The sequence below is a fragment of the Argiope bruennichi genome, chromosome 1, assembly GCF_947563725.1.
Source record: "Argiope bruennichi chromosome 1, qqArgBrue1.1, whole genome shotgun sequence".
In the NCBI taxonomy this organism is placed as follows: Eukaryota; Metazoa; Arthropoda; class Arachnida; order Araneae; family Araneidae; genus Argiope; species Argiope bruennichi.
In genome coordinates, this window is record NC_079151.1 from 87,923,854 (window position 1) to 87,945,146 (window position 21,293).

Sequence of the window (21,293 nt, forward strand, 5' to 3'; positions counted from 1 at the left end):
CTCGAGGTTTTCAAAATCATTGCAAACAATTTCTTTTACAAAAATTGATTACACTGTTTAGAAAAGCTAGTGAAGATTCTAATTATAGCCTTATATTTTAATACACGATAAGTACAAAGATATATATTGCTGGGCTGTCAATTCTGATTATACTGGACTTTAGAAAACTACTGACAACTAATTGGATATGTTTTAAGGCCTCTTTTTTATGTCCATATTTGTTTGAAAATTTCGATCTTTCATTCTTTCTTATAAAAATGCACATTTTATGAATGAAGTTAAAATAGAGATGCTGTTTAAATATTTGGGAAAATACTGAAAATGTTGTGGTTATTAATGGAACAATGATGTCTATTATAGAAAATTATTTTAAAAAATTCTAATATTAAGAAATTTTTAAAATGAAGGTAAAGGGTATAAAAAGTTTTAAGGTATAAAGTTATTTGATATTTAAGTAGTATGATTTTAAAGATAATCTTTTAAAATGACATTAAAATTAGTTTTATACAATCTCTTTGGAAGTTTTTTTTTAAAAAATGCTAAAATTGGCTTAATTCAGTTAAAAATTTTAGTGTGCTTATTCACATCTTCCAATAATATTTGTGCCAAATGGTTTATCTTAGTGTCACCAGAGCATACTGTGTAAACTTAGGTTATCAGTTTATTACTTAATAAGCTGAAAGCAGAATTTTCATAAAGATAGTCACATTTATAAAAGGAAAAAATGTTTCGGCAAGACAATGCTCTGTCTTGCACCTCAGCATCTGCAATGGTGAATTAAGGTTTGAACTGCTGGACCACTTGCTAGATATAAATACCCTAAGTAACTTTTTAGTTCTCTAAACTGTTAAAAATATGACAGCATTTGAAGTACAAAGAAGTTTTATCAAATGAGGATATTATGAACTTCATTAATGACTGATTTACTGAGAAAGATTCCCTATATGGGTGGGGCAGAAGTTAGGGACCATTTCTGGAAGAAATGTATAGATTTATAGGAAGATTGAAAAATAATTGTAATTGAATAATAAGTAATTTTGGAAGGGGGTGCATTCTTCTACTTTGTTACGTTAGAGACTTTTGTAAATGTTCATGGAATGGTTTCGTGACATAATTAACCAATAAATGGACTCTGATTTTCCAGATATCTTTTCTTCCAAATTAGTACTTTAGACTGAAAAACTTGTACATTGAGAATTTATTGTACGCTGATTGCATTAAAAATTACTTTTTAAAAAAAATCTTATTCTTGATTTATATAAGATGTTTTGCTATATATAAGAATTGCTGTGTTTTGTGAAGATTTTTATATCCTAATTTGTTGTACCTTTGTAATTGTATAAAACTCATTAAAACAATATTTAATGTAGAGAATTAAAGTTGTATTATTGTTATTAAAACCTTTTGAATTGTTTAATTTTCAAATGACTTAATGTTGATAAATACTCTTTTATATAGCACTTAAAAAAAATATCTTGTGTTCTAAAAGTTTAATCCTCAATAAACAGAACAAATGATTTTTACCTATGTTTTTAAAATTCAGATATCAAAAAAAGTTATTTTAAAATTAATTCATGTATGCTAACAAATTATTCATATAAACAGGATGCCAGAGGTTTTATAACAATTTAGATAGGTCAAAAATAATCCAAAATGATATTGAAATAATTAGTAAGAAAATTGCAGAATGTCTATACAATGCAACACTATAGCTCAACAGCAATAACAAAAAGAAAATATACTCTCCTCAACCACTACACTTGTTAACATCTTGAATTCTAATTTATTAATAATAAAATAGAAGAATGAAGAAAATTGTAAATAAACATAAACAGCATCTTCTGTTGATGTTTTGAATATAACATGCAGGAAGTAAGATGTAAACAAGTATTAATTTTGTAAATGATATGTTATTTCTGTTTGATATGTTACTATTTCATTGATTTGTCTATGTTTTTAAAAGATAACACCTAGAAAAGCAAAATATTAAATTGTAAGATTTTTTATATATTTTGCAGATAGCAAGTAGAAAAAAAATTTTTGTCCCTGTTAGGATCTTGTTTCCTGTATTAAAGGTAAGTTATGATGTCTTTTTGTTTTTTAATGATTAATTTTTGATTGTATTTGATTGTAACCTTTTAGTTTGTAATTTTTTAAACTCTACCTTGAACCATTTTTCTCAATTTTTCTTTTTAAACTATTTGCCATCTGTATCATTATTTCTAAAAGAAATATGTGCTATGTATATTCTGTAGTTTTCCGAATTTTATATCTGATAACAAATTTGCAACTAATATATTTTGTTATGCATCATCTTGAAATATTTATTGATTTTTAAATCATTGGAATATCTCTAGTTCTAAACCCCTTCAAAGTCAGTGCTTTCAGAAATGGAGTGCTGTCACAAGCCCAAGCATTTTTTGCAGTTAAGGCCAATTATATATATAATATATATATATAAGCATTTTAATATAATAGCTTCAATTTACAAGTAATATATAAGCAGTATACTAGTACTTATTCTGTATTAATGCATAGTACATAACTTTATAGAAATGAATAAGACACAAGACAAGTAAAATACTCTAATTTTAATTATACCCATGAAAATAAATACTATGCCCACGGAAATTAAGTAACATACTACATGCATGGTAATTAAGCAATAAATACTACAGGGGTGTTTGTGCTCCGGGGAAACGCCGGAATTCCGGGGATTTTGAACTTCGATACCCGGAAATTCCGGGGATCATCGTTCAAAAGGAAGTAGGAATAATAATGAATTATTTATTTTGATCTGGGTAATTTTGTTTGCTTTGAAAGCAGAAAACGCAAGGTCAGTGTGTGTTGTGAAAACTTTTCCTTTCTTTCTCCAAAGGCAGTGATAATGCGTGAAAAGGGGGAAAAAACTTCTTTTTTGTTCCCTCCTTATTCCGAGTTATGACTCATTCCCCCGGTTCTCGGACATTCTCTTCTGGATTCTTTTCGGCAAGTAGGCACGGCAGAAAAAAAAGGGAGAGACTTCGTTCGACCAGATGTGCGATCACGTGACCTGGGTTCAAAGGTCTTAATTTTGTAAAAAAAGTAATTCATTGAACTTTTATAATTAGGTCATTCAATACTTCATAATTGTAATTTTTCATTTCTCTCCCCCCCCCCCTCTTCTCGAAACTCCAAAATGTCGGTAGTAAGTCCGTAAAAGTTTCAGGGGATTTTTTGGGGTCCCACAAACACCCCTGATACTATCCAAACAAAATTTTAAAAAAGGTGATTGAGCAATAATAATTTATAACAAATGAAATTCCAATTTAAATAATTCCAGTCTTGCGAGTTCTCGCTGACAAGTTTATCTTTGGTTGTGTTATATTTCTGAAGACCAACTGCAGGCTCATAGAAAGCACCTAATGGCATATTATAATTATATTCCACTGTGCATGAAAAAAATAAACCTTTTTATTTGCTGTTATTACTAAAATCCCAATCCCTTCATTAAATTAGGAAGGTAACATGGTCTATACCTGGCTAAAAAAAAGCTCAAGATAATCCCCGCACACATGTATCAAGACATCTCCAAAATATGCCGAGAAATATTTCATTTTGACCTCTGTAACAGTAAGCTGAATGCACTTCCCTAATAATAATAAAACCAAAGCAATCAAAAAGAATGTAGAAATTCCTTTAAATCTTGCATGTACTTTTAAAGAGCCGTTTGTTTACACCAATAAATCTATCGCATCCAAAAAGTGCAAAACAAAAACTAATATTCCTACTTGGAGGCCATGTGGTATATGACTCCACTGTTGTAAAAACCTTTGGCTTTTTGCGCCACCTATTATCATTAAGAAGTTCTAATAAAACGTTCCATTTCGAAGTCTCGTGCGTTACGCTGGTCTGATAACGTAGAAAAAGCGCATAATGCGTATGGTATTCAAGGAGTTGAAATAATTTAGCATCATGAAAAGTGCTTAAATAAGAAACCTACTTGTAAACACCTTAACCCTTTAAAGTGCACAAACAAAAAAATTTCTGAATTTTTAAAAATTATGTAATTAATTTGCATGTTTAGGGTCTAGGGGAAGAGAAAAAAAATGAATAGTGAACTGAAACACGGGATGGTGGTTTCACTGGTGTACCACGGCGCACTTACGACATATTCTTCGTATGAATAATACTTTTTTATGTAATGCAACATAATTGTTTGTTATTTATTTATAGAAATACTAAAACATATAATATTATCGATGAAAACTACTTAATTTAAAAATCTTATAACATGAAAAAAAATTATAAAAGAAAAATAACTTTAATAACTTAATCCTGAAATAAAGCTAACAATGGCAAGTTTTTTACATGGCATTTATCTAGAATAGTTATCTGGAAAGGGCAGTATGGAATACACACTACACTTATCTTACTTGTTGCATTTCATAAAACATTCATACTTTAATTTTTAATGTTTTTGTGGTTGAAGAGTAAATTTAAGTTATGTTTGGGAAGTCTGTTTAGCATTTTATTTGTTACTAGCCACCTTTGGCGACCAGCCAGTTCGCTAATCTTAATGCTCGTTAAAATTTTAATAATTAAATATTTTATGTAATTCCTACTTTAATAGCTTCTTCATCAAATATTTTAAAGCTTCAAATTTTGATAGTCATGTAATTCACTCATAATAATATAAAGTCCTTCAGCCATAACATAATATGTATCTCTCTAATTTTCTGTTAGTTCCGGTAGAATTTATGCTTAAAATTAAAATGGAAATGACTAAACTGCAATTAATATAATATTTTTTACTGAAACAAAGCATTTTTTTAATAATATTACTGATAATAGAGTCACTGAGCGTTTAAACTTTATGGGTACTAAAGAATATCTTTCTTAAGTTATGTAATATCTCAAGAATTTGTCAACAAAATTTTCTCAGATTCATCATGAACAGATCGATTCATTAACAATGTTCAATTTTAAATGCATCAAACACTAAGAAAATAAAATGAATCGTTTAAAATAATCAGTTGAAAACAGGTTTAAAAAAACTACTTAAAAAACGATGTACTTAAAACTGTAAGCATATACAAAAAATATATATAACTTATATAAATACAATTTACTTACAAAAGCATGCAACTAACCTAAAAATAATTTAAATCATCCGTTGATAACGGTTGTCATGGCAACAATCGGAACACAATGTGCATGCATGTATTTTCTTCGCCAGTTAAGGTAACGCAAATGCGTGAATTTTTCTACGCCAGTTGGGGTAATGCTATGCAGATTAGAAATTTTTAATTTCCTTTATTCTGTGTTATTTTAATTCAAAAGTACATCAGAATGAATCTGAAAGATTGATTCATTAACAATGTTTAATTTTAAATGCATCAAACATTAAGAAAATAAACAGAATCGTTTGAAATAATCCGCCGAAAAATATTAACCCTAGCCTCATTACTGTTGGGGGAAAAACAACTGAAGCCTTACTCATTTGGCAGTGGGGAAAATGGAAGATTATTTTGGCGGAAAAGTTGGCGGCGGGGAAAATAGAAGATTTTTTTGGCGGAAAAGTTAGTTTTTAATTAATAATTAAAATTTCAAAAAAAAGGGACCCAGGTGCACATTCCCGACCTCTAAGGTATACATGTACCAAATTTGATAGCTGTATGTCAAATGACCTGGCCTGTAGAGCGCCAATATACACACACACACACACACACATTGAGCTTTATTATAAGTATAGATTAAAGAAAAATTGGTAGAAAATAGGTATTAGTTGAAAATAAGAATGCAGCAGGATGAATTTTGTGAACAAAAGAGATATATTGAATGTGGGGGATACTACTCTAAAAATGCTTACATTGGAGCTTCATTTTGTATATTACACGTTCAGTCATCACATTTATTATGTTGTTTTGGTGAAATCCCCAGAAATTTACACTTTCCATCCCAGCTGTGTTACATCTTGTGTATTGCTGCTCATATAAAAATAAAATAAAATTATTGGTCATGCTGTGCTTTTACATCAATTTTGGTATTTTCAGAAACATGTCCATCTAAATGAGCTGGTAATTTTAAAAGTTCCTTCCTTATTAGTCTTATAAAAGTTCACTTAATTTTTTAGTATTGATAATTTTTCCATTTTTATGCATTTTTGTTGAAACAAAAGCAATAAAAATCTTTAGTTTTAGACAGAAGACATTGTGAAAATTTAAAGAATACATGTTTAAAATTAAAGTTATCAATAAAAACATGCAGGTTTATGTATGTATTCATGCATGTACAAAGATGCTTGTTAAAGGTGCTTAATTTTTGAAGCAATTTCTCATTAGACATCCTGTTACAAATTATAGGATTAATGTAATATTGTGATGGATGTAATTATTTTAGATTTTGTATACTTTTAAAAAGTACTAAACTAATTTATTTTTGATTTTAAGCTTTTTCATTGAATTTCTTCATCAATTAAACTAAGTTGCTTCATTCATTGGTTTGCTTTCTGTCTTAATGGGTGTGAAAGTTCATAAATGTATGAAAAGGAACCTAGTAATTTTTGGCTACCCCATTGTGCTCATATTTTTCAGTTGTTTTGAACTAGCAATCTTTAGTCAATATCAATAGCAAAATTGATATAATCAGTATATTTAGGTATGAGCAATTAAAGAACATTGCCGAATTTATTATTTTTTAATTTATTATATTTTTCTACTTTTAAATTTGAAAGATGCAGGACCTTGACTAAAACATATAAACGTTTCATTGTTTGGTTAAATGAATGTGCCAAAATTTGAAGTATTGCAAATTATTTTATTTTCTAGAAAAAGTTTGATATATTTTGAATGTTCAAAATTAAAGTGTAAAAAGTTAACCTTTTTTTCTACAATATGCTAATTTTCTGAGCAAAAAAAAAAAAAAGTATGAAATAACTAGTTTTATAAATAAGTTTTTGCAATTTTTCTCTTGGTGAGAATTTTCCATTGTGAAAAGAAAATAGGAAGTTATTTCTTGCTGTATGACTTTCCACACTTTCTGGCAAAACTGTTAAATTGCAGATAAAATGTGTCTCAGATAAAAGAGCCCTTATCCCAAATTTCTTCCTCATCAAACTCTTAGTACGCAAAATCAAAATGTTTGTAACATTATGACTTAGTTCAAAAGCAAACTATGAAATGTCTGTAGTCATATCATACCAATAAAAGATTTGTTAACAATGTATCTGAAATATGCCGCAAAGGCTCATTAATATTAAAGAAATGTTGTTTACTTATATATGCTAGTGTGGTATATTTATAATAATTAACTGGGTTTTTCTCATATTTTTTCTCTTTCATACTCTACGAGAAATCTTTCCCCACTTCAGGAGGCAGTAGAATGTATTCCGTTAGTCCAAATGAGATAAAATTTGAGCTACAGATTATTCAAATGATGTGCTTAACATTTATTAAACAAAAAAACTTTTAACATGAAAATCTGCCAATAAGTAACATGCAAATACACTTTAAAACATTTAATATGCCTTATAAATATTAAATAACACAAAAATATAGTATAAACTACTCGATATGTCCTTCTTAGTTAACAATGTGCTCTAATCACAAAACTATATTTGCCACATCTGACTATGATACAATTATCAGAATTTCAAGAACATAGTGCCAAATTTGGTCCATCATGGTCTTTCAGGAAGTCTCAAAACCATAAGTCGCAGTAAATGATATCCATTGAACAAGGAAACCTTGTAATTGGAAAATAACGACTAATCACTTGTGAATCTATGAAATGCTGTCCTAGCAATTGCATTACCTGATGATCTGAGAAAGTGCATTATCCTATATAAAAATGTCCTGAAAGTATCTATTGTTGAAATTAATTGCAAAATCCCTCTTCCTTCCATAGTACAACAGTGTTTTTCCTGTGAGGAAACAGATTTGGCTTCCATTTGCAGTTATCTCATTAAAAAAAATATGGTTCAATAATAAAGTAATCAGTTAAACCATACCATACTGTTGCTTTTTTAGGATGCAAGAATTATTCCTAAGTAGAATGAGAGTTTTCTGCTTTTCCGTTCAGACAAAAGTGGACTTTGTCATTCCACTGAATGTTCTATGGCCAAGTGACATCAGCTGCCATTGCATCAAGGAACTGAAATCCAAAGTTTTATGAACCACCGAGTCCTTTTTCTTCAATAGGTGCACAGGCTTAATTTATAAAGTTCACAAACTGCTTTTTTTTTTTTTTGGTATAGTAGAATATGACATATTCAGTGATATGAAACTTGCATTCACATTACCATGTTGCAATTCATTGCTTCCTTTAATTACCAAAGTAACTGCTACATTTTTGACATTAGAAGGTAGAATTTGCTTTCATCATCTACCTAGAAGAACGGCAAATTAGGCAGTTTTAAAGTTCTGTTACTATCTTGCGTATTACATTTAAAATTATTGGGCCTCATCGTATCCACTTCGTATGACGGAATTCTTTTACAGCTGTTCTGGTAAAATAATTTTACCAGAAGTGCTTTTTTTCAATGTTGGCATGCTGTGCAGAGAAATAATTAATATTCATGTAAAATCTTTCTTTTTTAAAAAAAATTTTTAAAAAAAAGAATAATGGTGATATGCATGTGCTGTAATGTAAATATTTCGTATTTTTGTTATATGCTAGCAAATACCATTTATGATATGCCATCTGCTTGGGAATTTTGATATTAACATTTTGTGTTTAATAAATTTAAGCATTTTATTTGAATTATTTAACCTAAATTTTATCTTATTTTGGACATATAAAATACATTCTGGAGTCCTTTGAATTGGGAATTGTTTCTTGCTAACCCTGCACATTTAAATTTGTTCTGACAATATGCTTCTTTAACTGTCTTTGATAAAATCTTATGGTGTTGATTTCTTATTTTTATAAATATTTTAAAATGAATATAAAAGTCGATTGGACTTTAATTTTTTTTTTTTTTTTTTTTTTTTCCTGCGAATTGAACTATCGGCAATCCCAAGGCACCAGGAGAACTGGGAAAACATAGGAAATTAAAAGAATCGTCTGTAAAACAAACAAAAAAATACAGTGAATTTAGAGATTTTTCTTTAAAATCAGGAAAATAAAGGGAATTTTATTTTATTTGTTTATTCATTTAAAAAATGCTGGTCTTTTTAAACATTGCTAGAATAAAGGTTTATCCCCATAGCTTTAAAAAATTAAACATTATTTTGGAGTCTTATCCCTTTAGCCAAAGAGTATTATGGGTATAAAAGCTGACATTTTGAGGCTGCCTATATTGTACTATATATTTTAGTTCTAGCGGATCTGAATTCTATGAAATCTATTAAAAGCTCTCGACTCGTATGCTTTAGTACAGTATCTAATTTGGAACACTTACACAATTACTTTTTATTTACTCTAACAAATTTTTAAACTTAGAATCCATAGCACTTTTTACATTCTTTCTAGCAAAAATTTTATAATTTAAAAAAAATGTAAAGAAGAAAAAAAATTTGAATATAATTTTGCAAAGCAATATTTTTAATAAATAGTGTTTGAACATACTGTGCATATTTTACCTAAAAGCTGGAAAACTTCTAATCAGAATTTAAAAATTATTCTCCGAGATATTTTCTATTTTAGCAGTTTTTATTGCAGCAATAGGATTTTATATTTTTTAGATAAATTTCATGCTCTGTAATTGTAGCAATAAAATTGTAAAGATAATAGTTCCTAGCTATATATTAAGATGTTAGTACTTAAAAGTATTAAAATATTTCTTCTTTTTTTATTTTGTTACATTATTAATAACATTAATAAAATAATTTTTTGTTCTTGAAAATAATACTTTATGATCTGCTGAATGGCAATTTATTCTAATTAAATGTACTTAATTAAAATTAAGGAACCTGATAGTTAATTACTATTTAATCTCACAATTCCTTTTATATGTAGTTTTGGATTGGAAAATAATGAACTTTTTAACAAGACTTATGTAATGGCGATGGAGAAAATACACTTACTCATTATGCACCATGCATCTGGTATTTTTGGTTTTAGACATAATTATAGAATCTACTAAAAATGAGCAAAAATATCTTAACCTTGTAAACATACAATTTTCCAGGTTTAACACTTTTTAAGATCTTAAATTAGCTTTGAAAATGAATAAAAAAAGTTTTTGTATTTGATCTGATCTACGCTGTCTTGAGAATTTTACATACGGAATTTTAAGCAAACAGTTTGCTTTTGAATTGGATGTAGAAAATGAAGGGCTATGAAATTTTACACCCCTTTCAGATTTTCTTGGGTGATGAAGTCCAATATAGAGATAATTTCCAGTAATGTTTAAGATATTAAAATTGATTTATTCTATCTATATTGCATACTCGTATGAAATGGTAATAGCTAATACAGAGTTTGCCAGCCAACTCGGTAAACTAGGAATTGTCAGGGAATTCTGAGATGTCGGGGAAATTTATTATAAATCTGTAATTTTTTTATCAGATAATTAGTTTAACGAGATAATTAATGTTTTTTCTTAAGTCAAATTAAACATCGTTGGTAACTAATGAAGATCAAACGCTTACTGATAGTCTAAAACAGACTTTGGAACTGATCACCATATCCAATTTATTGCGCATGTGTTTAAATATATAATATTTCGGGTTTTTTTTTTTTTTTTTTTTTTTTTGCTGGTTTTCAGAATGGCGAGTTATTGACATAATTAGCAAGAATTGTTTTTATGTACTGTGGTAAAAGGCAGCCTAAATAAAGCCCAACTCTTGGTTACTATTGCGATTTTAAACTTTAAGTGGGTTTCTGGTGTTTAAAAACGTACGTATTGAGTTGACCCTTTCCACTCTTTCTCAAACATCAAATCGATCATACCACATATTATGAGAGTGAAAATATGAATTTTGGATAATAATATTCAAAACTGGTTGTAAAATATTGACCCATTATTTTTAAACCAAAGAAATTTATTTGAATTAAATAAAGTGTTTTACAATAATAATTTTTTTTCTATCTTGGAGTTTTTTTTATATATATAATTAGAAAGTTGGACATTACTACTAATATTTCTATAAAATAATTTCTATTATTTATTTATAAGCATTATGAATTTGGATTATTTAAATTATTCATATGAATGGATACTATGGACATAGTTGCTACTATTTTTTTATTTTTTTCCCCTCTTCGTTTAAAATTCCACATACATTCAACAAAATGCTCTATAATTGTAAAATAATACTAAACATGAAAAGTTAATTTGTTTGTTGATTTTAGTCAAGAATTTTTCTTATTTTGATGCAGAAATTTCATTTTGTAAATAGTTTTTATTCATTTCTGATTGGTGTGTTGGTAAACAGTATGGATAAGGGCGATCCCACTGAAAGGAAATCATTTCATTCTTAAACACACCCCAATGTGTACATATTTTTACACTGCATTATTCATGAGTAAAACGGATAGTTTTGGAAAAGTTAAAACCTGAAAATGTCAGGGAAATGCAAATAGTAGAAATGCTGATCACCCTGTTATAAAGCTTTTTTATTAAAGTATAAAAGTTCTGCATTGTGTAAAAGACCTGAAACACCACTATCGCATTTTTTTTTTAAGTAGACTAAATCGCTTAGCAATTACTCTAAAATTCCCTTTATCTTTCAATAATATATGAATGTTTGGTGGTTCTATAAATACATTTTGAAATTTTTATATTATATTTTGTCTCATCAAGGATTCTCTTTGTGTATGTATACAGTACATTCCAGAGTATCTAACCTAATGTAGCGGCTGGGTGGGCCATATAACAAAAACATCTGATCGGCCGGATTTCTTTAAACTCATAGAAGACAAAGTTTTTATATCAAAATTCACTGTTATAAAATAAGTATTTTCTCACTTCTTTTTGAATACTAAGCCATCCATTTATCTGAAGTAGAATGTGAAAGCGGCTTAGTAAACCATAGAAATAGTCTCCAGTAATGTGTCGAGTTAAAATGAAAGACTCTATAATGGTAATTTATTTAAGTTTAAGTATACATTGCATAATCCCCCTTCCTCCCTCTTAAATGTTCATGTCACAAAAATAAAGCTTCCTCAACATCCTTATATACTTTGAGCATGGTTTTTATTAATTTTACCTCACTTCCACTAGCTTGTGCACTCACTTTTCAATTTCTGCTTGATTTTTTTTTTTTTTTTTTTTTTTCCCCCTATTTCTTCACTCGAGTTTTTTTGCATACTCCTAACTCTGAAGCATTATTTCTTACTGTTACATCACTGTATAACGTGTAATTTCTCCTCCACAATCACACACACACACCCCATTTATCACCTATTTTGAAATTGTTTACTGTAGTACACTGAAAAAGAAAAAAAAAATTGGGCATTCAAGAACAATTTACGAATACTGTTCTGTTACAATCGGGAACAGCAACAACAGATCCATTATGTCCATTACATTCTAATAAAACAATTAATGAACAGAATGCCGTTCTTTTCCTGTTACAGCTTGTATTTTGCACACGACATGTGGGAGGATCATAGCAGACACCAGCTTCCGATGCCTTGGCCAATATTGCTAATGAAACGTTTTGCTTTTCTCATTTAATTATGATGGGGGAAAAAACTATGCAGGATTGTTGGATTTGTGTCCTCCTTTTAATAAATAATGAAGTAAAATTAATAACTATATTTTAAACATTATGAATTGCTACTAATTTTTTTTGTTCGACCTTGTTTTGTTCATGTTGTATGCAATGATATTTCTCTTAGCCCAATCTCTGTTTTTTTGCTTAAATTTTTCAATTTTTTTCCTATTTGCTACCTTTGTTTTACAAAACATTTCAATGATATAATAATGGGAAATCTCTTAGAGCTTTGGAATTAAATAAAGGCTTCATAATGTATTCTTTTAAAATAAAAAATTAAAAAATGATCCATTCTGTATAAGTAAACTAATAGGGATTTTTCTTGCAATTTTTATATAGTATATTTGTAATTTGTATTGCATAATTATATTATCAGGTTCATGACATTGAAGTTCTTCATAGATTATTTTTAATTTTGGAATTTGCCAGAATATTATCAAGCTTTTCTTGGTGAATTTGTTTCGTTTGTGACATCATAAACTCCAATTTTTCTGAGTCATAACTTTTAATAAGAAATGCTTTAATCAGGCATTCTTCCATTTATCTCCCCCTCTCTATAGCAAAATGTTTAATTTTTGCCACAATAATGGCTACCTAATTTTTGCTTTTAAAGATCTGTATTGCTTTAAAAATGGCAGTAGTGTGAGTAGCTGAAGTGTTCAGAGTGCTCAGTTGAAGGCAAGTTTTAAAAATTGCATAATTTCTTTTTGCTGTTGTTTTAGAGTTCTTGCATTTCGGACTTTACTGGCAGCATATTTTAACTATTGATCCATGAAATCATTGGATTATTTGGACTATAATTGAATTTTCTAAGTTTATATTATCAAATTAAATAGTTTTCAGTATTTATACCCTATGTTACTGCAAGTATATCAAACTGAATTCATCCATGTTATACTATGTCACAATTTGTATAAATTCTGCATTTTATAAAATTGAAATACCTAATAAATATTTTACTTTGACTGAATTTATAGTGTCCATTAAATCTTGAAAAGCAATAGTCTTTTTAAAAAGTTTATTGACTTTAATAATTGCTTTGTTAATAGTTTTTAATAATCACTGAAAATTTCATTGTAATCAATAAGATTCTCTTTTCAGGGAAGTCTATTGCCTTGAAAAGAAACTTAAGAAATAGAAGATATAGACTGATATTTACAAAAGGTAAACTGATTTTTCAATTGGCATACTTGCAGTAAAAGGGACTGAGCCTATTTTTTGTTTTCATATGAGTTAAGTCTTAAATGAAGTAATTCCTTTTTAAAATTTAGACTGTCTCCTTAATAAAGGGGGGGGGGCGATTCATTATTTTGCAACTGTATAATCTACATATACAATTAAATTTATAATTGGTAGGTGTAGAATGCATCTGAATTTTTTTTATTTAAATTATTTGCTTTTATTTAATAGAAATTTATATTTTATTCTAAAAGGAATAAATTTAATTTATATGAAGCTAATTTAAAAAAAAAAATTGCATTGGCTCTTTTGAATGCCAGTTTCTCTTATTTTCCAAATGTTAGTTCATATTTTTAACATAAACGAATTTACACAAGCGGTGGAGTTCAGTTTATAAACTAAATATAGAAAACGAGAGTCTTGTGAGTTCCTTAAACTGGAAGTATGCCTAAAACTTTTCACTTAAAGTTAAAAAAAAAAAAAAAATTACTGACTTGGCTTGTTTCATTTGTTCAATCATAGATATAAAGACCACAGGCTTCTAACCGAAGATGGTGGCCAAAAAAGATTTTGATATTGGAGATTTAGTTTGGGCAAAGATGAAGTGTTTTCCTTTTTGGCCAGCAAAAATAGCAAAACCTCCTACAGATGCAAAATCTTCTACTCCTAAAAAGGCACAGCATTATGTATTCTTTTTTGGAAGTGAAAATTATGCATGGATACAGGATGAAAATATTGTATATCATTCTGAAGAAATGTTACAGTCAGCCAATAAGAAAAAATCAACCCTTTTAAAATTGGCAATAAAACAAATCACTGAAGAAGCTCCCAAAAAGGCTAAATCGCTAGTCAAAGAAAAGGAATCTCTTAAAAAATCTCCTGAAGCATCAACAAGTGGTACTGAAAAGAAAGTTGCAAAAGTACAAAGAATGAAAATGAAAACTGAGAGCCCGAAAGTTCGAAAGAAGGTTGCCCCCAAAAGACGTGTTATGGATGAATCTCCAAATAGAAGATCTCCTCCTCTGCAGTTTTCTGAAAGGCCTACTGAAGATTACTCTCAATCGATTAACAATGCACCTCCTAATGTAAACCATAACCGTATAGCTATTATCAGACCATTGGATGAGCAGCAGCATCGTCCTCGTCCTCCACCTTCTTCTACTACTACTCATACTTCTTCTGCAATTACCAGGCGTGATTACTTTGAACTTCAGCCAGGTCCTACTCTTGATTTAAGTGAACCCAGTGAAGCCATAAAAGCAAAAAATGTCAGACCTTCGGATAAGAAGATAGGATTTATTGGTCTTGGAATGATGGGTCAAAGGCTTGTTAAGAATCTGCTCACTTCAAATCACAAAGTCACAATTTGGAATCGAACCCCTGAGAAATGTGTTGAGTTTGCTAAAGTTGGAGCTGTGATTGCACAGACACCAGGTGATGTGGTTGAAAAATGTGACATAATTTTCTGTTGCGTGTCTGGTCCTGAGGCCTCAAAAAGTCTTGTTTTTGGAAATTGTGGTATTCTGTCAGGTCTTGAAAGGTCATCGCCTGGATCAAAAGGTTATGTTGAAATGACTACAATGGATCCAACTACATCAATAGAAATTGCAGAAGCCATCACCCATAAAGGTGGAAGATATCTTGAAGCTCCAATCAGTGGATCAAGGAAAATGGCAGAAGATGGAACTCTGTTAATTTTGGGTGCAGGTGATCGGGAGCTTTTTACCTATTGCGAGAGTTGCTTTTTTGCTTTATCAAAAAATGCATATTATCTTAGCTGTGATGTTGGCAGTGGTTCCAAGATGAATCTAATTCTCAGCATGTTAGTGGGCGTATCACATGCTGCCTTGGCAGAAGCCATGGCTCTTGTTGAGCGTAGCGGTCTTTCTCAGACCAACTTCTTGGAAATCCTAGAACTTTCACCGTTAAATTCACCTCTTCTTACAGACAAAGGGCAAGCTATGCTGTCACGTCTCTTTACAACCAATTCTTCTCTTAAGTATCAGCAAAAAGATTTGAACTTGGCTCTTTCACTGGGTAATAGCGTTTCGCAGCCAATGTTAATCACAGCTGCAGCAAATGAGTTGTTCAAACATGCTAAACTTCTCCGTTATTCTGATCATGATGTATCTGCTGTTTACTTGGGAGCTAAGTATTAGCATTGGTTCATTGTTTTGCTGTGCTATATTATATTCCTGAAGAGCAAATATGCTTTTTATCCCAATTCATTGTAAAATGTTACAAAAGATTTCATAATCCATTAAAGCCATCATTCATACAATTTTAATTTCAATTTAGTTTTTTTTTATTGTTTAGTCTTAAACTTTTATATTTTCGTTTTATTGCCATTGCTCGTTTTATATTCTGAAACCAGAGCAGTTTAATTATTAAATATATTGAATAATAATAATTCAGCTTCTTATTTCTTAAAATTTAATGTTTATTGAATTTTGATTGAGAATTTAAATTCACGGTTTTCAAAATTAGTCCATACGTTTTTCTGGACTTAGAAAAAGGCATTTAATTCTCAAGTAATAAATTATCCTGTTGTATATAAATCCGCCCCCTTTTTTCCCACTGATGCAGGTAAAGAAAGAATAAAATTGTAGCACAAAATTTGCTTATATTATTCATATACTTGCTATTAATGAATTATGGAAGTTTTTGTATATTTTCCTTATGAAATGCAAGAATTTTGGCACTGCATGCAGTTTGGAAGCTATACAGTTGCAAAACCAATATGTGAAGAATTAAAAGATTTTCTAGACTTTCAAAATTGAAATTGATAATGTATTCATTTGGATTTCCCGTGAATCTAATGGCTATTTAATATCTACAGTTGCCATAATTGATCTTTATGTTTCATAATTTGAAAAGATTAAATATATTTGCAATCTTCTTGCAATATAGTTTCTGATCACAATATATTTATTATCTCAAATTGTATATTGAAAGCTTGGTAAATTGGCTCATATAAGATCTTTGATTGGCCTTTTTGTTACATATTAATGTGATTCATCTTGTTTTGGATTCTGTCATCAACACTTGAGCCATGATGATTGAGCTGGCATTCTTTTTACAGACAATTCATGATATATCTAAAGAAGTGAGTTTTTGATTTAAGAGAAACTGAAAACATAGGATCAATGACATGTAATGACATTTCTTTTCTGAAAATCTCTTAAGTCATAAACAACAATAAATAGCCATTCATCGATGTATACGATTTTACTCCCTTTTTTTTTATAGGAAAAGTTAGTAGTATTTTAGTAGCGAGTAGTATATAATGTAGTTAGTAGTATATAATGTAGTTAGTAGTATGTGGTGATTTTTTTGAGAAGCAGTTGGACCAAACTTATTTGTTTACAATAATGTTCTTTCGTGCAAGTCAGAATTTGCAGAGATTTTAAGATATTTTTTGAATTAATTATAAAACCTACATAGAAAAGTTCCCAGAATACATTGGTTGACAAATTGCTGTCAGGCACTCAACAGTGTAGAAGATAGGGAAAATGCTCATTAAAAAATGGTGTTTCCACTTGCAATGGCATGACATGATGAAAAGTATGCCTATTAATTGCTCCTGTAGATTATTGATATTTATTTTTGTTTGCATTCCCATTGATGTTTATGCTCCATTTTAAAATGCCTTGTTTTCATCTTGAATGTTTGTCTATTATATTATTCATTTCTCAGTTGATTTTTTTTTTTTTAAATCCAAAGTAATGTTTGGACCATGTGTATTTTAATACATTATTGATCATCCTGTAGGTCATTAGTTTTGTTACTCATGTCATATTAATGCATTTACAGAAATAGATACTTGTAAAATAAAATTAAGGAAAAGAAGAAATTAGATACATGTTTATTTTATTTGCAGGTTTTCCTGTATATATGCAAATCGGTTCAATTTTAAATTTCTGAAAATCCTAAACTATTTCATGTTTTCATATTCTGTTTTTACTTATTTCGAAATTTATCTACCTATTTCTATAAAAATGATAACAAATTAATATTTTTATAATAAATTAAATTCCTGCAAAATCAAGTGAATGAAAGCATACTAAAATGTAGAGTTGAATTGATATATACACATAAATTTATATTGTAATTTTTAGATAAGATGAACATTTGTTAAAAACTGACATCTTGTAATCAGCTAACTTTATGAATTTAATAAAACATTTTAAGTTGTGAAGTTCTGTGTATTCTTCTCTTCTCTTCTCTGTAAGAAAAACTTTTCATATGAATACCATAAAAAAGTACCACTTCCCCCCTCCCCAAAGAGTACAATATACCATTTGTACTTTTTTTACCTTTATATCATATGTGCATTTTTCTATTTGAATAGTAAAATAATTGAGTCTCACTTTATAAAATTTGTTTTATTTGAAATATATCTATTTTAGTATATATCCCAATATAAACATTTATTTTTAACGATTGAAATAATGCTTCATATTTTGAAATATTTTTTGTAATATTTTGCAGACGTAATTCTTCGTGCTCATTTATCTTTTAAAGATTTTTTTTAACTCTTAATATCTAGTTTGACACAATGTTAAATGCTTTTCCAGGCATGACGAAAATTAATTCAATTCATAATATACAACAACCAATGGAATCAAAGGTGCTGTAATGTAACACCTCCTGTTTAAACATTTTTTATATGAAACCTGTACACTTAAACAATTGTTTACTTCTTCATCCCCAACTTGATGTAATTAAAATAGTTCATTATTATCAATCATTTCTAGAAGAATAGATTAGATTATAATTTTGTACATAAAAACATTGAATGAAATTGATCATTGAACATGGAATTGAAAATTGCAGTATTTAATTTCTTTTTAATTAGTTAAATTATATTCACTCTGACTTTCCTTTTAATATAGCCAATAATGGGACACAATTAATTTGTGGGAGACATTTGTGTTTATGTTCTTGGAGTTCCTTAAAGTACATCTATTTGCTGTCATTATGCTTTGAATTTTTTTACTTCTTTCAAATCATAACTGTACTTCTTAAGTTTGTACTTATTTTCATTATATACTAAATATTACAATATAATAAAACATGAATGGCAAATATAAAAAAATGTGATATTAAATATTAACATAATTAGTTTCGCCTTTTTTATGTTAATTCTGTCTATTTGAAAGAACACTTTGTCGTCTTTCCTTGATTTATTATTATATTTTTTATTTAAGGGCATGAATTAATATTTGAAAAAAGGAGGGAATGAGGGTCTGAATAATTTTTCTTAAACAATGCAAATTTTTAGATTACTTTTTTATATTATAAAATAGAGCCAATATTTTAATTTGTTAAAAAAATTTTAAAATGTGATTTTGTGAAGTGTGAGATAAAAAAATTAATTTTGAGGTATCGGTATTATTTAAACATTCTCTATTTATTAGCATTATTTAACTTGCTTTATGAAAGTGTAATTTTTTAATAGCTTCCTCTCTTTTCAAGACAGCATTAATCTATTTTTGTAGTATTAAAGATATATAACTTAATAATTAAGTCTAAGTCCAAAATATTGTTTGATAGGATATTTACTTTATAAGTATCTTGTCAATTATATAAAATGTGGGCAATCAGAATCAAAGAATATTTTATTTTGCAGTAAAAACATGTATGGATAGGCATGCCTTTATTTGCATGTTTATCCATTTTTGGCAATTAACTTTAAATGCAACCAAAGATAAAATGTTTATTTTTTTTGAAAACATTTTGCATAATTAAATTGAAAACTAAGAGTTGAACATTACATGTTTAAATGTAATGTTTTTATATATCATTATTAAAACGTATGCATGGACAACAAATCCGTTTAAAATCTTTAATTTATGCTTATGAATAAATTCGAATATATAAAAAATATTTTCACAGTTGATGTTTTTTCTTGAATAAAATAATGGAATATAGAACCAAAAAAGCTGTCTGATGAAATATTTACTGTGAAATATTATTCAACAGCAATATATTTTTTTTTAAAATTTACAACCTTAATATTGTAAATAAATTAAAATCAGAATAAAAGAATACATTTGATATTAAAAGAACATGTTTATCCATTTTTTGGTGCAATTTGTTTTAAATGTTACCAAGGATAAAATGTTTAAGAAGTACGAATTATTAAATATTTAATTTTTTAAAACAGGTTTCTCAATTGGTTTTATTTTTGAAAATATAAAGAGCTGAAAAATCTAGCTGAGTATATAATAATTAACTTTAAAAATATTTTCATCAAATATAGCATGTTAATGGAAATATAAAAATTTAAACTTTTTTTTAATTATTTAAGAGTCATGTTGAAGATTTCATATCCTCATTTTAGATAATATTCTTAAAGTATATGCTAAGGATTCAATATTTAATTTGTGTAAATTGTATATATATTAGTGAAATATTGTTAAAGTTTAAATACTTTTATACATTAGTATTAAAATCTTAATTTATATTAATAAATAAATTAGAATACCAATTTAAAAATATTTTTGACAGAGTTGCTACATTTTATTTGATAAAACTATGAGTGTAATGTCGAACTTTTGTAAAATTTATACATTTTCTTTTTGGAACAAAGTAAATTTATTAATTTTCGTCTGGTGAACTGTTTACTGTTAAGTTTTGTCAAATATTATTCAACAGCATTTTTTTTTAATATAAGCTTTGTGATGGATAGAATAGTGACCATTTACTGTACAAGATTTAAAAAGAACAAAAGTTAAAACTAAGAAATCTTAAAATTTTTATTCAAATTACTGCATTGCAAACTTTGAACAACATGTTTTCTGAAATAATATATTACTTCAGCATACTTTCAGATGTTTATATAATCTAATTGTGTATTTCATCTTTTACAAAATATCTTAATTCAGCAGTCGGATTTGTAGTGTCATTAAAATCTTAAAAATTGCCTATTTTTGATAAATAAAGGCCTTTAAGGCTTATATTTTCCTTCTGATGAAGAGATTAAAAAAATATTAATAAAACAACGATTACAGGTTTTATTTTCTTTGCAGTTTCGGATCTGTCAGTCTTTAAAGGATTTAATAAAATCAAATTCTGGTTAGGTAAATGTTGATAGAATGGGGAAAATATATCCTTTTCATTTACTTATCCTTATAATAATATGCAATTATGTTTTAAACTGATTTCAATTTTAATTAATTTACAAAGTTTTATCTTAATTTAGCCCATAGTAAGTTCATTCTCTTATTTCTTGATCCAATCCCATTTTCTCTACTTAATTAATTCAAGAGAAGCTTTATAAAATTGCTGAATCGGCTATACGCCGACACTTTCCCACACTCCGCGTGAAGGGCTAGAAAAATGCCCAGTAAGCCAATTTTTTTAAAAGATCCCTGTGATTCCCTTACTTATGATTGACATGCGTCAGAAATCACCATCAGAATCATAATATATTAGCATTGTAAAAAAAATATATAAATTTCCTAT

The 21,293-nt window shown here is 28.3% G+C and overlaps 1 protein-coding gene across 3 annotated transcripts in view; it reads left to right on the plus strand.

Moving 5' to 3' along the window:
- LOC129977481 (cytokine-like nuclear factor N-PAC) overlaps positions 1-21,293 on the plus strand; it is a 41,523-nt gene that overhangs the window by 4,847 nt on the left and 15,383 nt on the right. The window contains exons 2-4 of one of the 3 annotated variants that reach the window (XM_056090565.1): positions 2,019-2,075; positions 13,746-13,808; positions 14,346-18,021. In XM_056090565.1, the coding sequence (XP_055946540.1) occupies positions 14,375-15,982 (1,608 nt within the window). In that variant the 5' untranslated portion in view covers positions 2,019-2,075; positions 13,746-13,808; positions 14,346-14,374 and the 3' untranslated portion in view covers positions 15,983-18,021. Of the gene's footprint in view, positions 1-2,018; positions 2,076-13,745; positions 13,809-14,345; positions 18,022-21,293 lie in introns of those variants that run through there. The other 2 variants (XM_056090572.1, XM_056090581.1) reach the window with 2 other exon arrangements.